We start from the raw sequence: 17805 nt of genomic DNA, 5'->3' as shown, positions 1-17805 counted from the left end.
CATTTTGACACATCTTACTGTCATGTTGGGTGCTCTGCTACACAGACGAACCAACATGGTTGCGGATGGTACAACTCAGTTTTATTACTAGCAATATTAACATTTGTAAACTGGTTACTGTGGTTCGTTCATTACCCTCTAACCTGTGGACCCAGCCCTAACACTATCTTGGAGAGACACTCAGCACATGGTGAATGTCTGAGTGGCTTGCTGTGAGCTCTGTGCCCTGAGCTGTCTCCTGCTTGAATGAATCGGAAATGTCGTGTTCCCCGTTTTATAGTGTGTCTGCTCTTGCCTGTGATTGGCTGTGATGTTGCGTGTGTATTTTTTTTTTTTTTTTAATAATATTTTATTGAAAATTTTTGGTCAACCGACACAGTACATTGTGCATCCTTTACACAACATTGTAACAATACAGATAATAATGACCTTTTTTAAATTTAAACAAAAACAACAACAAATAAATAAATATTAAATAACAAAAAATAAAAACTAGCCCTAATTGGCAACTGCCTTGTCTCAGGCCACACCCCTCCCCCCCCATCCCTCCCCCCCCCCCCCCCCCCCCAAGTCCTGGGCCGCTGCTGCTGCCTTCTTTGTTCTCCCCTATCTATCTTTCCGCAAGATATTCGACGAACGGTTGCCACCGCCTAGTAAACCCTTGAGCCGACCCCCTTAGGACGAACTTAATCCGCTCTAACTTTATGAACCCCGCCATATCATTTATCCAGGTCTCCACCCCCGGGGGCTTGGCTTCTTTCCACATTAGCAATATTCTGCGCCGGGCTACTAGGGACGCAAAGGCCAAAACATCGGCCTCTTTCGCCTCCTGCACTCCCGGCTCTTGTGCAACCCCAAATATAGCCAACCCCCAGCTTGGTTCGACCCGGACTCCTACTACTTTCGAAAGCACCTTTGTCACCCCCATCCAAAACCCCTGTAGTGCCGGGCATGACCAAAACATATGGGTATGATTCGCTGGGCTTCTCGAGCACCTCGCACACCTATCCTCCACCCCAAAAAATTTACTGAGCCGTGTTCCAGTCATATGTGCCCTGTGTAATACCTTAAACTGAATCAGGCTTAGCCTGGCGCACGAGGACGACGAGTTTACCCTGTTTAGGGCATCTGCCCACATCCCCTCCTCAATCTCCTCCCCTAGCTCTTCTTCCCATTTCCCTTTTAGTTCGTCCATCATAGTCTCCCCTTCGTCTCTCATTTCCCTATATATATCCGACACCTTACCGTCCCCCACCCATTTCTTTGAGATGACTCTGTCCTGCACCTCTTGTGTCGGGAGCTGCGGGAATTCCCTCACCTGCTGCCTCGCAAAAGCCCTCAATTGCATGTACCTGAATGCATTCCCTTGGGGCAACCCATATTTCTCGGTCAGCGCTCCCAGATTCGCAAACTTCCCATCCACAAATAGATCTTTCAATTGCGTTATACCTGCTCTTTGCCACATTCCATATCCCCCATCCATTCCCCCCGGGGCAAACCTATGGTTGTTTCTTATCGGGGACCCCCCCAGTGCTCCGGTCTTTCCCCTATGTCGTCTCCACTGTCCCCAAATCTTCAGTGTAGCTACCACCACCGGACTCGTGGTATAGTTCCTTGGTGAGAACGGCAATGGGGCTGTCACCATAGCCTGCAGGCTGGTCCCCCTACAGGGCGCCTTCTCTAATCTCTTCCACGCCGCTCCTTCCTCCTCTCCCATCCACTTACTCACCATTGAAATATTAGCGGCCCAATAATACTCACTTAGGCTCGGTAGTGCCAGCCCCCCCCTATCCCTACTACGCTGTAAGAATCCCTTCCTCACTCTCGGAGTCTTCCCGGCCCAAACAAAACCCATAATACTCTTTTCTATCCTTTTGAAAAAAGCCTTCGTGATCACCACCGGGAGACACTGAAACACAAAAAGGAATCTCGGGAGGACCACCATCTTAACTGCCTGCACCCTCCCTGCCATTGACAATGCTACCATGTCCCATCTCTTGAAATCTTCCTCCATCTGTTCCACCAACCGCGTCAAATTTAGCCTGTGCAATGTGCCCCAATTCTTAGCTATCTGGATCCCCAGGTAACGAAAGTCTCTTGTTACCTTCCTCAACGGTAGGTCTTCTATTTCTCTACTCTGCTCCCCTGGATGCACCACAAACAGCTCACTCTTTCCCATATTCAATTTATACCCTGAAAAATCCCCAAACTCCCCAAGTATCCGCATTATTTCTGGCATCCTCTCCGCTGGATCCGCCACATATAGTAGCAGATCATCCGCATATAAAGATACCCGGTGTTCTTCTCCTCCCCTAAGTATTCCCCTCCATCCCTTGGAACCTCTCAGCGCTATCGCCAGGGGCTCAATCGCCAGTGCAAACAGTAATGGGGACAGAGGACATCCCTGCCTTGTCCCTCTATGGAGCCGAAAATATGCCGATCCCCGTCCATTCGTGACCACACTCGCCACTGGGGCCCTATACAACAGCTGCACCCATCTAACATACCCCTCTCCGAACCCAAATCTCCTCAACACCTCCCACAGATAATCCCACTCCACTCTATCAAATGCTTTCTCGGCATCCATCGCCACTACTATCTCCGTTTCACCCTCTGGTGGGGCCATCATCATTACCCCTAACAACCTCCGTATGTTCGTGTTCAGCTGTCTCCCCTTCACAAACCCAGTTTGGTCCTCATGAACCACCCCCGGGACACATTCCTCTATTCTCATTGCCATTACCTTGGCCAAGACCTTGGCATCTACATTGAGGAGGGAGATTGGTCTGTAGGACCCGCATTGTAGCGGATCCTTTTCCTTCTTTAAAAGAAGCGATATCGTTGCTTCTGACATAGTCGGGGGCAGTTGTCCCCTTTCCTTTGCCTCGTTGAAGGTCCTCGTCAGTAGCGGGGCGAGCAAGTCCAAATATTTTCTGTAAAATTCAACTGGGAATCCGTCCGGTCCCGGGGCCTTTCCCGTCTGCATGTTCCTAATTCCTTTCACCACTTCTTCTACCGTGATCTGTGCTCCCAATCCCATCCTTTCCTGCTCTTCCACCTTGGGAATTTCCAGCCGATCCAAAAACTCCATCATTCTCTCCCTCCCATCCGGGGGTTGAGCTTCATACAATTTTTTATAAAATGTCTTAAACACTTCATTCACTCTCTCCGCTCCCCGCTCCGTCTCTCCATCTTCGTCTCTCACCCCCCCTATTTCCCTCGCTGCTCCCCTTTTCCTCAATTGGTGTGCCAGCAATCTGCTCGCCTTCTCTCCATATTCATACTGTACACCCTGCGCCTTCCTCCATTGTGCCTCTGCAGTGCCTGTGGTCAGCAAGTCAAATTCCACATGCAGCCTTTGCCTTTCCCTATACAGTCCCTCCTCCGGTGCTTCCGCATACTGTCTGTCCACCCTCAAAAGTTCTTGCAACAACCGCTCCCGTTCCTTACTCTCCTGCTTCCCTTTATGTGTCCTTATTGATATCAGCTCCCCCCTAACCACCGCCTTCAACGCCTCCCAGACCACTCCCACCTGAACCTCCCCATTGTCATTGAGTTCCAAGTACTTTTCAATGCATCCCCTCACCCTTAAGCACACCCCCTCATCCGCCATTAGTCCCATATCCATTCTCCAGGGTGGACGCCCTCTTGTTTCCTCCCCTATCTCCAAGTCTACCCAGTGTGGGGCATGATCCGAAATGGCTATAGCCGTATATTCCGTTCCCCTCACCCTCGGGATCAATGCCCTACCCAACACAAAAAAGTCTATGCGTGAATAGACTTTATGGACATAGGAGAAAAACGAGAACTCCTTACTCCTAGGTCTACTGAATCTCCACGGGTCCACCCCTCCCATCTGCTCCATAAAATCCTTAAGCACCTTGGCTGCTGCCGGCCTCCTACCAGTCCTGGACTTCGACCTATCCAGCCTTGGTTCCAACACCGTGTTAAAGTCTCCCCCCATTATCAGCTTTCCGGTCTCTAGGTCTGGGATGCGTCCTAGCATTCGCCTCATAAAATTGGCATCGTCCCAATTCGGGGCATACACGTTTACCAACACCACCATCTCTCCCTGTAATTTGCCACTCACCATCACGTATCTGCCCCCGTTATCCGCCATTATAGTCTTTGCCTCGAACATTACCCGCTTCCCCACTAATATAGCCACCCCCCTGTTTTTCGCATCCAGCCCCGAATGGAACACCTGCCCTACCCATCCTTTGCGCAACCTAACCTGATCTATCAGTTTCAGGTGCGTTTCCTGTAACATGACCACATCTGCTTTAAGTTTCTTAAGGTGTGCGAGTACTCGTGTCCTCTTTATCGGCCCGTTAAGCCCCCTCACGTTCCACGTGATCAGCCGAGTTGGGGGGCTTCCCACACCCCCCCCCCCCCTTGCCGGTTAGCCATCATCTTTTTCCAGCTTCTCGCCCAGTTCCCACGCGGCTGTATTTCTCCCAGACGGTGCCCTCCCGCCCATCCTTTCCCGCACCCACTCCCCCCTTTCCCCAGCAGCAGCAACCCAGTAATTCCCCCCTCCCCCCCCCCCCCGCTAGACCCCCCGCTAGCGTAATTACTCCCCCCATGTTGCTCCCAGAAGTCAGCAAACTCTGGCTGACCTCGGCTTCCCCCCGTGATCACGGCTCGCCTCGTGCGGCGCCCCCTCCTTCCTGCTTCTCTATTCCCGCCATAATTATCATAGCGCGGGAACCAAGCCCGCGCCTCTCCCTCGGCCCCGCCTCCCATGGCCAACGCCCCATCTCCTCTCCCTCCCCACCTCCCCCCATCACCACCTGTGGGAGAAAGAAAAGTTACCATACCGCAGGATTAATCATACAATCCCTCTTCGCCCCCCCCCCCCCCCCCCCACTCGTCCCACCACTTTGTCCAAACGTTCATTTTCGTAGTCCAATCATTCCAATTTTTCTTCTACAATAAAAGTCCACGCTTCATCCGCCGTCTCAAAGTAGTGGTGCCTCCCTTGATATGTGACCCACAGTCTTGCCGGTTGCAGCATTCCAAACTTTATCTTTTTTTTGTGAAGCACCGCCTTGGCCCGATTAAAGCTCGCCCTCCTTCTCGCCACCTCCGCACTCCAATCTTGATAGACGCGGATCACCGCGTTCTCCCATTTACTACACCGAGTTTTCTTCGCCCATCTAAGGACCATTTCTCTATCCTTAAAACGGAGAAATCTCACCACTATGGCTCTGGGAGCTTCTCCTGCTCTCGGTCCTCGCACCATAACTCGGTATGCTCCCTCCACCTCCAACGGACCCGTCGGGGCCTCCACTCCCATTAACGAGTGCAGCATCGTGCTCACATATGCCCCGACGTCCGCCCCCTCCACACCTTCAGGAAGGCCAAGAATCCTCAAGTTGTTCCTCCTTGCGTTATTTTCCAGTGCCTCCAACCTCTCCACAGATCGTTTCTGGTGTGCCTCCTGTATCTCCGACTTCACCACCAGGCCCTGTATGTCGTTTTCATTCTCTGCTGCTTTCGCCTTCACGACCCGAAGCTCCTGCTCCTGGGTCTTTTGTTCCTCTTTCAGCCCTTCAATCGCCTGTAGTATCGGGGCCAACAACTCTTTCTTCATTTCCTTTTTTATCTCCTCCACGCAGCGTTTCAAAAACTCTTGTTGTTCAGGGCCCCATATGAAACTGCCACCTTCCGACGCCATCTTGGTTTCTGCTTGCCTTCCTTGCCGTTGTTCCAAAGGATCCGCTGCAATCCGGCCACTTTCCTCTCCTTTTTCCATCCGTATCCAGGGCGAACACCCTTCTGGTTTACCGCACGGTGTTTTCAGCCGTTAAAATTGCCGTTGGGGCTCCTATCAAGAGCCCAAAAGTCCGTTTCACAGGGAGCTGCCGAAACGTGCGACTCAGCTGGTCATCGCCGCACCCGGAAGTCTGTTGCGTGTGTATTGATTGGTCCCTTGATCTGTCCATCAGTGTGTATGTATGTTTGCACCATGATGTTTATCATGACACTTACCTCTCCAACTATCTCCCAATGGCTCGGTGTCAAATTTTGTTTGGTATTAGCCCCTGTGGAATGGTTCACCACGAGCCTGACCATCATGAACCCATCAGCACGGGCCCGGCTAAGGGGCCCTGAATCTTGGCCAGCCGTTGAGGTGAGAGGTCATCTCTGTAGATGCCACATACCCACAGTTCGGCACAGTTAAACCTTGGCACACAGCGCTCTGATTTAAGGAGTACAAAACTCCAAAAGGGAAGTTGAGTAAATGCACCAGTTGGTGCGGTGGTGATTTACACAGATCTCAGCCTTGACCTTTGAACTGTGCTGAGTCAGCTGACTTCAGTAGGGGGCCCCGTCCCACTGCACTCGATTGCCGTGAGGTTATTGGGAGAGAAAGAAATTAGGCAATTGGGTGTGGTGCTAGTCAAGATGTCACCTTGCCGTGAACCCATTTCCTGCTCCTCGGAATCCAAATCCTTTCCAAATACTTAACATTTCGTGCACTTTGACCGGGTTCGTGCTAACAGAATATCCTCTTCATGAGATGACTAGAGATCGGCCTACAAGGAACGGCTTCAATAGAGACGCGGGAACTCTGAGCTGTGAGGCAAAGTTGGCATTTATCCTTTGCCACCTGGCACGGTGCTCACGCAGAGAGGTTGGTACGTGAAGGAGCTGAGTTGACACAGCAGGCTTGCACATGGTACATGCGTCTTGAGTCGGGACGTTCCTCGGACCAAACCTGCGGCTGAGTCTGAATCACGCGATGCGTTGGCGTCGCGCTCTCCAGTGACAATCCTTGGGCGAAGGCCCGGGCGTCATACCAGTAATGTCTACCTCTCCCGGTGATACTGCCCGCACTGGAGAGGCCAGCAGCTCTCGGGGGACGGTGAATGAATTTTCACCCTGCTCGGGAATTAATCCAGGTGGTGACCCAATGCTGTCCAGGTGAGTGCTGATCCTCTGGGATAAAAGTAACACGGGATTCCAAAGAACAAAGAACAAAGAAATGTACAGCACAGGAACAGGCCCTTCGGCCCTCCAAGCCCGTGCCGACCATGCTGCCCGAGTAAACTACAATCTTCTACACTTCCTGGGTCCGTATCCCTCTATTCCCATCCTATTCATGTATTTGTCAAGATGCCCCTTAAATGTCACTATCGTCCCTGCTTCCACCACCTCCTCCGGTAGCGAGTTCCAGGCACCCACTACCCTCTGTGTAAAAAAAACTTGCCTCGTACATCTACTCTAAACCTTGCCCCTCGCACCTTAAACCTATGCCCCCTAGTAATTGACCCCTCTACCCTGGGGAAAAGCCTCTCACTATCCACTCTGTCTATGCCCTTCATAATTTTGTAGACCTCTATCAGGTCGCCCCTCAACCTCCGTCGTTCCAGTGAAGAACAAACCGAGTTTATTCAACCGCTCCTCATAGCTAATGCCCTCCATACCAGGCAACATTCTGGTAAATCTCTTCTGCACCCTCTCTAAAGCCTCCACATCCTTCTGGTAGTGTGGCGACCAGAATTGAACACGATACTCCAAGTGTGGCCTAACTAAAGCGGTGGGAATAATCCGCCCTTGGTTTCTGAGTTAATCTGAATGTTTTTTTTGTCTGGTGCTATTATTTCAAATGAATGCCGTGTGTCAGAACGTGCAAGGGTAAGCATGGCATGTTGATCTGGGGAGGCGATGGCGTAGTGCTGTTGTCACTGGTCATCCAGAGACCCAGGGTAATGCTCTGGGGTCCCGGGTTCGAATCCCACCACGGCAGATGATGACATTTGAATCCAATAATAATCTGGAATTAAAAGTCTAGTGATGGGGGCGACACGGTGGCGCGGTGGTTAGCACTGCTGCCTCATGGCGCCGAGGACCCGGGTACGATCCCGGCTCTGGGTCACTGTCCGTGAGGAGTTTGCACATTCTCCCCGCGTCTGCGTGTGTCTCACCCCCACAACCCAAAGATGTGCAGGGTAGGTGGATTGGCCACGCTAAACTGCCCCTTAATTGGGAAAAAAAAAATAATTGGGCACTCTAAAAACTCTTTTAAAAAGTCTAGTGAAATGAAACCATTGCCAATTGTTGTAAAGTAAAACCCACCTAGTTCTCTAATGTCCCTCGGGGAAGGAAAACGGCCGTCCTTACCTGGTCGGGACTACAGGTGACTCCAGATCCATACAGCAATGGGGTTGACTCTTAACCGCTCCCCTACTGAAATGGCCTAGCACGTCATTCAGTTCAAGGGCAATTAGGGATGGGCAACAGATGCTGGGCCCACATCCCAAGAACAAATTAATGTTGTACAAGGCACCACCGGTTACTGCGCTGCGAACCACTGCTGGGGTTCGAACCCAGGTCCCCAGAGTATGTGCCTTGGGCCTCTGGATTATTAGTCCATTGACAAAAGCACTACGCCACTGCCTCCCCCATTCATTACCCCCACCCCAGAGTGGATGCCCAACTAGTAGCAGGATTGGCGCTGGAGCCCCTCCTCCATTGCGAATGACCCTGATCTTGATATGGAACATGTTTGGTGGAAGTTCCACTACACCAGGCTTCTGATGTGGAACAGTAGCCCAGGCCTTGAGGTCCTTAATTATTAGGAAATCTCAATGCTGTATTTATTTATTTATTCATTCATTCACAGATGTGGATGTTGTTGCAAGGCCAACATTTTGTTACCCAACATTAATGGCCCTCGGGAAGCTGCCTTCTTGAAGCGCTGCAGACCACCTGGTGTAGGTGCACCCACTGTGCTGTTAGGGAGTTCTGGAATTTTGACCCTGCAACTGTGAAGGAGCGGCGACATAGTACCAAGTCAGGATGGGGCATGCCTGAGGTAGCGGTGTTGATGTGCTGCCCTTGTCCTTCTAGGTGGTAGTTGTCACGTGTGTCGTTGAAGGAGCCTTGGTGAGATACTGCAGTGCATCTCACAGATGGTACACACGGCTGCCACAGTGCACCGGTGGTGGACAGGGTGCCAACCAAGCGGGGCTGCTTTGCCCTGGATGGTGTTGAACCTCTCGAGTATTGTTGAAGCTGCACTCACCAAGGCAAGTGGAGAGTAATCCACCGCACTCCACACTTGTGCCTTGGAGATGGTGGAATGGCTTTGAAGAGCCATTTGTCGAAAAATGCCCAGCCTCGGGCCCGTGCCTGTATCTACAGTCTTAACGTCTGGGATGGTTTTGCCTGGTTATCTCTGCTTTGCTCCGTATACAGTGGGTAGGGATCCAGGGGTTGAGTGGAATGGGCGAAGAGACACAATGATTGATTGCGAATATTTCTTTATGCTAACAACATCAATGAGCTAAATAAGCCTCCGACCCCCCAATGTTCGCCCTGGTTTAGCTCAGTGGGCTAGACAGCTGGTTTGTGATGCAGAGCAAGGTCAGCAGCCCGGGTTCAATTCCCGTACCGGCTGAGAATTCTGAATTCTCCCTCCGTGTACCCCAACAGGCGCCGGGAATGTGGCGACTAGGGGCTTGTCATAGTAACGTCATACTTGTGCCAATAAAATATTATTATTATTATTATTATTAAGGTCTGTGGAGCATGGCCAATAGTGGGAAATGTAAAAATGGGTGGGAAGGGAGGGGAAGAATGATGCCAATTGGGAATGATTAACAACTGCAGTGGGAATAACTTTGGTAGCGTTTGCTTAGAACACTGAAAAGCTAATCTTTACCCTTTCGTCGATACAGGGATCCCGTTCTGGCCAGGCTCCGCACATAATGAGCAGCAACAAAGCAAGCAAAGCACTGAAGGTGAGAGCAGATACCTCTTGGCCGAGATGGCTTATTGTCGTGCACTTTTTCAGCCGAGTCACCACTTTAATCATTGAAACTAGCAAGAGTAGGCCCTTCGAGCCTGCTCCACCATTCAATATGATCATGGCGAATCCTCAATCTCAGTGCCATATTCCCGCTTTCTCCCCATGCCCCTTGATGCCATCGAAAACCTAGAAATATTATCTCTTCCTTGAATACGTTCAGTGACTTGGCTTCCGGGGGCGGCGCGGTGGCGCAGAGGTTAGCACTGCTGTATCACGGCGGCGAGGACCCGGGTTCGAACCCGGCCCCGGCTCCCTGTCCGTGTGGAGTTTACACATTCTCCCCCGTGTCTGCGTGGGCCTCGCCCCCACAACCCAAAATGATGCACAGGGTAGGTGGATTGGCCACGCTAAATTGCCCTTTAATTGGAAAAAAAAAAACAAGACTTTACCTCCACACTTTGACTCACTTTGGCCGAGAGGTGACACCAGTCCACGCTCCGCGATTGACCCTTAATCCCTCATCCCAACCAGCAGTTCAATGCTGCCTTGCCCAGCCCACCCAACGGGGAGTAAAGGAAGTGAGAAATGGTTTGATGCATTGGTGTTCTGTACATCGGGCATTGGGATGGCTCCATCGGGATTCCGGGCATTGAGAGTTAAAGGGGAGTGACTGATGCCATCGGAATCTTGCACAATGTAACTGAAGGCAAAGGGGTTTGATCTATTGGACCATTACAATGGGGACCACGCTTGCCCCTTGTGGGAAAACAGCCGACGAGGGTTAACCGATGGAGATATAAGGATGGATGACCTTCTGAAGCTTTTGCAATGGCAATCGGGGAGTATTCTTGCAGAATTGAAACTCCTTGATTAGATCGGTGGAGTAGAATTTATGATCGGACATTCTGTACGTTCTCTGCTTGGTATAGGCATGGTGGATAGCTCTTCTTTCACCGTTCCTCTACGATCCTTTGGAGATCCATAGCATCGTCCAACCCCATCACACCCATGTAAGGGCTATCCAATTGGACCGCCACATTGGGCAGCATGGTAGCACAGTGGTTAGCACTGTTGCTTCACAGCGCCAGGGTCCCAGGTTCGATCCCCGACTTGTATCACTGTCTGAGCGGAGTCTGCACGTTCTCCCCGTGTGTGCGTGGGCTTCCTCCGGGCGCTCCGGTTTCCTCCCACAGTCCAAAGGCGTACAGGTTAGGTGGATTAGCCATGCTAAATTGCCCCTTAAAGTGTCCAAAAAAGTTAGGTGGGGTTACTGGGTTGGGGGACTTGGCTGGAGGTGTAGACCTAAGTCGGGTGCTCTTTCCAAGGGCCGGTGCAGACTCAGTGGGCCGAATGGCCTCATTTTGCACTGTAAATTCTACGATTCTTTGATATGACGGGCTGAACATAACCATTCCGAGATTCTTTGCTCCATTATCCTTTTTTCCTTAACCTTGTGTCCTGGGCTTCCTGATCATTCCGTCAATGGGAGCAGTTTCCCCTTACCTACACGATCAAAACCTTTCATACTTTTGACCCCTCCCCCCCTCCTGTCCCCTTTGACCTCCATTTAACCCCCTCTGACCCTAGCTTCCCCTTGGAAAGGGAGCGCCACCCCTTACGCACCCTGTAAGTAAATAATAAACAAAATTGTGGAAGTGATTGAGATTCAGACGGGACGATGGTTAGAATACCAGCTCACATTAGTCTGTCAGCTAAACAGCCGAATAGACCAACTAGGGTGTGGCATGGAGCTCCTCAAACCAACAACCTCCTGGTCAATTTGTGCTTGAGCTGCAGCCAGTGAGGGTAGGCCCCGAGTCAGGGAGGGAGAAAGAAATTGCAGCCCCAGTTTGGGATGCTGGTCTAATCTCCCAGCAAGATTGTTCCTACTTGTCCGCAAGGCCTGATTCAGGGCTATGCAATACAAGATGGTCATTAGTCAGTCCAGCAGTGAGTTCAGGAATGTCTTTACCCAGAGAACGGTGAGAACGTGGACCTCGAGACCACAGGACGCATTTGAGACAAACTGCAAAGATGCATTTTAGGGGAAGCTGGATAAACACTCGAGGGAGAAAAGAATTGAAGATTTACCTATGGGGTTAGATAGAGAAGGGCGGAGAGGCTCCAGTGGAACATAGGCACCAGCATAGAACAGATGGGCTGAGTGGCCTGTTTCTGAGCTGTTAATAGTTTCTGACGGGATAGCATGTCCTCAGAAATGTTCAGCACCATTCGCGACTCCTCAGACACTGAAACAGTCGATTTCCAAATGCAGCAAGCCCTGGACAATATCCAGGCTTGGGCTGACAAGCGGCAAGTTACATTCGCGCCACACAAGTGTCAGGCAATGACCATCTCCTACAAGAGAGGATCTAACCATCACCCCATGACATTCATTCAAAGGCATTGTCATCGTTGAATCCCCCACCATCAACGTCAACCCACAATCATATGGGCTGCATGGTAGCACAGTGGCTAGCACTGTGGCTTCACAGGGTCCCAGGTTCGATTCCCGGCTTGGGTCACTGTCTGTGCGGAGTCTGCACGTTCTCCCCGTGTCTGCGTGGGTTTCCTCCGGGTGCTCCGGTTTCCTCCCACAGTCCAAAGACGTGCAGGTTAGGTGGATTGGCCATGATAAATTGCCCCTTAGTGTCCAAAAAGGTTAGGAGGGGTTATTGGGTTATGGGGATAGTGTGGAAGTGAGGGCTTAAGTGGGTCGGTGCAAACTCGATGGCGAATGGCCTCCTTCTGCACTGCATGTTCTATGTATCCTGGGGTTACCATTGACCAGAAACTAACCGGACTAGCTATAGTAATACTGTGGGAATAGAGCGGGTCAAAGGCTAAGAATCCATGGGTGAGTAACTCCCCTCGTGACTCTTCTCCCCCCCCCCCCCTCCAAACTAAAGCCTGTCCACCATCTACAAAGCTCAAGTCAGGAGTGTGATGGAATACTCTCCACTTGCCTGATGAGTGCAGCTCCAACAACACTCAAGAAGCTCAACACCATCTAGAACAAAGCAGTCCGCTTGATTGCTCCCCCTTCCACAAACATTCAATCCACCACCGACGCACAGTAGCAGCCGTGTGCACCATCTACAAGACACACTGCAGGAACTCACCAAGGTTCCTTAGGCAGCATCTTCCAAACCCACGACCGCCATCATCTAGAAGGACAAGAACAGCAGATACCTGGGAACTCCACCAGTACCCAATTATTTTTTCCAATTAAGGGGCAATTTAGCGTGGCCAATCCACCCGTCCGGCACATCTTTTTGTATTGTGGGGGTGAGACCCACGAAGACACGGGGAGAATGTGCAAACTCTACACGGCCAGTGACCCGGGGCCGGGATCGAACCCTGGTCCTCGGCGCCATAGGCAGCAGTGCCAACACACTGCGCCACCGTGCTGCCCAAGCAATATTGGTTTTAAAAGGCGGTCCAATTAAAAAAAAAAAAAAAAAAATTCCCCCCAGAACAACTCCTTTCCAACCACACACCCCTCCACTCCACAGAACAACCCCTTCCCCAACACTGCCTGCTGGCACTGCCCAGTCAATATCAGGGGGCAATGCCCGGGCATGACCCTTTCACCCTCCCCTGGGGGATATGCCGACCTGTGCATCTCGCACGGTGGACGTTGTGGGGGATATGTTGTGATTCACGTCGACAGAATGGATAATGTATCGTTGGGGGGAGAGATTGTTGGGGGTGGGGTGGTGGGGGAGGGATTATCATGCAATAGATGAGCATATTTAAATATATGCAAATTATATTGTGACTTTTAAAGTTGGGATTCCCGTTTTTTTGGGGGGGGGGGGGTGGTGGAGGGGAGGGAGAGGGGGGTGGGGAGACAATCGATTGGGGGAAATCCCGCTGGCGTAGAAGCCATATTAGGATTCCTGCACAATTCTCTGCCAATTCTGCCCCCCTCCCCCCGAAAATGGTTCCCCCCCCTCAGGACCTTTGCCTCACAGAGCCTTATTTTGTTCCCCCCTCTGCGGTGCCGAGTTTACCATTGCTGCCATTGTTCCTCACAGATTAAGAGAGAGTCGGGGGAAAATACCCCAGCGCTGATGGACCAGGAGCTGGTGTCGATGTCCGTGCGGGAGCTGAACCACCACCTCCGTGGCCTCTCCAAAGACGAGATTCTGAACCTGAAGCAGCGGCGGCGGACGCTGAAGAACCGCGGCTACGCGGCCAGCTGCCGGGTGAAGCGGGTGACGCAGAAGGAGGAGCTGGAGCGGCAGAAGGCCGAGCTGGAGCAGGAGGTGGAGAAGCTGGCGGCGGAGAACGCCGACATGAAGACGGAGCTGGACGCCCTGCGCTCAAAGTACGAGGCCCTCCAGACCTTCGCCCGGACGGTGGCCTGCGGGCCCATCACTCCCACCAAGCTCAACACGACCAGCGTGATCACGATCGTGAAGTCGTCCAACTTCTCCTCGCGCTAGCGCTCAGGCGAGAGCAATTTTTTTTATTTTTTTTTTCGTGGAAGGGCCACTGTCCTCGGGTGGGGTGGGCAGGTGGGTGAGCCTTGGCGGGGGACGGGGGTTGGTGGGGGGGGGGGGTGGGGGAGAATTTTCCAGCTTGCGAGGTAAGGATCCCTGCATCCCGACAACCTCTGAGTCCAGGTTTACCCAGCACAAAAACATTGTTCTTTTTTTCCTCTTCTGCACGGACTCAATGCTGCGGACAAATTGACGTGAGGCGGAAAGTGCTTTGAGGCGCGGGAGAGCCAAGGTGGAAAGAGGTCACACGTTAGGTGTACGGTGGGATCTTGTTTGCAGTTTAACTGCAGTTTAACATGGCCGAGACAGCAGGCATGAACGCCCCCCCCCCCCCCCTGTGGTAACTGTAAATGCCTTCTGGGTAGCCATCCCCGCTAGGCCCCTGGTTTCTGACCTTCTGGTTTTCGACCATCTAGAACGACAAGGGACAATGCTAGAGATGGGTGGCCGATCAGGCAAAGGGAAGAAAAAAACGGTCTGTCCATTTGCCAGAACGTAGGAATGGCACGAAGGCCATTCGGCCCCTCGGGCCTGGCCCCGATGGTCAATGAGATCGCCTGCTGCTCTGTGAGCTAACTCTTACCTACCCGCCTTTGCCATTTACCCTCTTCCCCCCCCCCCCCCATGACACCTTTTTAGATTAACCAAAATCGGATGATCTCCGATTTAAAATGGACAACTGACCTAGCCTCATGGTGAGGTGCGACGCCCGCCAAGGTGAGACCTGCCGCGTTTTACGCAGCAGTTGACTGAGCTGCAGTGTCCTCCTGTCGCAGTAACCAGACAAACCACAATCTCCTCCCCCCCACCCCCCCCGACAATGGCTCTTAGAGGGGCAAGCGAGCCTGAAATGTAACTTAATGAGCTGAAAAACCTCACTTGTGCTTATACATGTGTGTGCGCGTGCGTGTTTTTATGTCCTCTTTCTGAACTACAGCAGCAGGTCCTGATTTTTGTCTGAACGGGCAGCCTGTCGTCAAGGAAGCTGCCTGTCGGAAAGGAAAGCCCTACTGCAGAAACCATCTTGCCGCTAAATGTCTCATTTTCTCATGCCAACACCCTTTTTTTTTTGTCTTAATTAAATGGACTTAATTTATGGAGTTAAATGTAAAAAAAAAAGGTAATTGCGGCTGCTCCTTGTGACCGGAAGTGACATCATCAGTTCTTCGAGAAGACCAGTCATTTTAAGAAAAATAAATGTCCATTTGTTTTTTAAAAATTTTTTTACCCAGGTTTGGGTGGAATGCAGCAGGACAAACTGACCATGCCTCCTCAGCTTGTTCCGAGTTACATTGGATGTTAAGGAACCGGGGTTTACAATGGATCGTCCGGTAACTTGTTAAATCCATGGGAATTTGCCATTCGGGTTCTTTGGGTTTTCATTATCAGCTGCAGGCAGAGGAAAGGACTATCACTGACCAGCGCTCGCGTTCTCCTCAGAATGAAATAAGAATAGGAACCATTGTGGTAGAAGTGCGCCCTTCAAAGACCCGTGAATTGTGCCAGGGCCGCCATTTTGGTTGTGGTTGAGGGAGAGAAGGGGAGTTTACAATTATGTAGCCTGCTCAGGGGGAGTTCGTGGAAATCTGCACTCAGTTGGTGCGAAAAGAAAATGGTGACTGTGGCTTGTACGTGTGCAAATAGTACAAAAGGAGGGCGGGGAGGGAGATTGGGGGGGGGGGGGGCACAATAAATAATCCACTGGGTGAAGTCGGACTGCACAAACCTAAAGAACAAATGGTGAGCGATCGACTCCGTCAATGAACTATTTTCGGTGGATTGCACTGACCCGAGATTGCTGGAACATGAGGAGCAGGAGTAGGCAATTCAACCCCTCGAGCTCGCACGATCACGTTCAACACGATCACCGCTGATTTCCTCTCTGCCTCGACGTCACTTTCCTTCCCATTCTCCGTAACCCATAGCTAATTAAAGATCTGCCTATCTCCTCCTCAAATTTAATCAATGTACCAGCAGCCACTGGTCGCAAATTCCACAGATTCACGACCCTTTGAGGGACGTAATTTCTCCTCTTCCTCTGTTTTGAATCTGCCACCCCTTATCCTGGGGCGATGACCTCTCATTCTAGATTGCCCCACATAGGAACCATCCGCTCTACGGTCGACATTGTCAGTACCTTGTATCATCTTGTACACCTCAATTAGACCTCCTTTCATTCTTCTGAACCCGAGAGAGAGAGAGTGTAGGCCCAAATGGCTCAATCTCTCTTCATTCGGCAAACCCCTCAGTGGTAACGCTAATTTTGGAGAGAATAAGTGGGGAGTATTTACTAATCCTAGCTGGGCCATCTTGAGGGCAGGGTAGAGGGAAAATTTGCTGAAAAGCTAGCATCCACCCGATGTATTCATTAAACCAATAGAGGAACAGCTCTGGCATCTCCATGGAGACGTCAGTGGCCCACTTTGTCTCATCGTTGTCAAACCTTAAAGAGGGCAGCACATTAGAATGGAAAATGACCTATCGTCGGTAACTGGCAGTAACCGGATGCTATCTGATTCCCGATTTCCCTCCACCTAACGCTGTAAACTTATTGCGAAATCTTCAGATAGAAACTTTGCTCGAACCGTGGGATGAAAGTTCACAGGAGCTGCCCATTCAACGAGTGTGTTTTAATCAGCTGGCTGGCAACAATAACTGCGCCCCGCCCTCCTGATAACAGGGCGTTCCGTAAATTGCGCGACAAGAGGGAATTCTCCGAAGACAGCGTCACCATTGGGAACGTGGTCACACATTCTCCCCCCCCCCCGCCCCCCCCCCCAAGCTGGGTACGAGGGTCATTCTTCCGACTCCTCGCTTGGAGAACTCCCAGTTGTCCGCACAAAGTACACGATGAATCAGCTCGCCTACAAATCCACAGGCCGAGTCCACTGAGCTGACAGCAGAAGTGATGTTGGAAGCGGCGCTGCCCTGAAGCTGGAGCCCCCCCCACCAGCCTTACACAATCGAAGATGAGGTTTACAATAGAGACGCTGGCACGTTTCCCCACTTGGAGTGGGACCAACTGTGCCACAGGTGATATCCTGTAATCTAGTGTGTGGATTGAGTGCAGTATGGGACAGATATTCAGTCTGACGAAGAGGGGGGGGGGGGATACTCTGTGACCAGTACCAGAGTTGGTGTAGCTTGTTGCAATGAGACCCTCTCCAGAATGTTCCCCCATAAATGTTTAGCCCAACAGGTTATGGGGTAGAACAGCACTGTCAGGGAGTCTTAGTCGTAGAGTTTTACAGCGTAGAAAGAGGCCCTTCGGTCCATCGAGCCAGCGGTGGCCATCAAGCACCCATCCACTCTGATCCTATTTTTCAACACTTGGTCTGTAGCCTTGGGAGAGGGAGTGGGGAACCCCTTACAGCCGCGCGACTCATGGGGCAGTATCCTTCTGGAATGTGACCGCTGAGGCAATTAAGGCACAAATTAACCCCTCAGCTTCCACTGAATTCATTGGCCTTTACTTCAAACTCTGCCCGAAGCACAGAATTAACCCTTGAACATCTCTCCCTTATGCACGCACACGCA

General features: G+C 51.5%; 1 protein-coding gene across 4 annotated transcripts in view; it reads left to right on the top strand.

Moving 5' to 3' along the window:
- The window catches only part of LOC140403927 (transcription factor MafK-like), a 64511-nt gene extending 50241 nt beyond the window's left edge, over positions 1 to 14270 (top strand). For all 4 annotated transcript variants that reach the window (XM_072492184.1, XM_072492180.1, XM_072492182.1 and 1 more), the window contains exons 2-3: positions 9690 to 9752; positions 13801 to 14270. In XM_072492184.1, the coding sequence (XP_072348285.1) occupies positions 9720 to 9752; positions 13801 to 14211 (444 nt within the window). In that variant the 5' untranslated portion in view covers positions 9690 to 9719 and the 3' untranslated portion in view covers positions 14212 to 14270. The remainder of the gene's footprint in view (positions 1 to 9689; positions 9753 to 13800) is intronic.
- Positions 14271 to 17805: the final 3535 nt, after the last annotated feature.

This window comes from Scyliorhinus torazame, chromosome 29, assembly GCF_047496885.1.
Source record: "Scyliorhinus torazame isolate Kashiwa2021f chromosome 29, sScyTor2.1, whole genome shotgun sequence".
Taxonomy (NCBI): Eukaryota; Metazoa; Chordata; class Chondrichthyes; order Carcharhiniformes; family Scyliorhinidae; genus Scyliorhinus; species Scyliorhinus torazame.
Note: the sequence above shows the minus strand (reverse complement) of the source record. Positions and strands in the feature narration are given on the sequence as shown.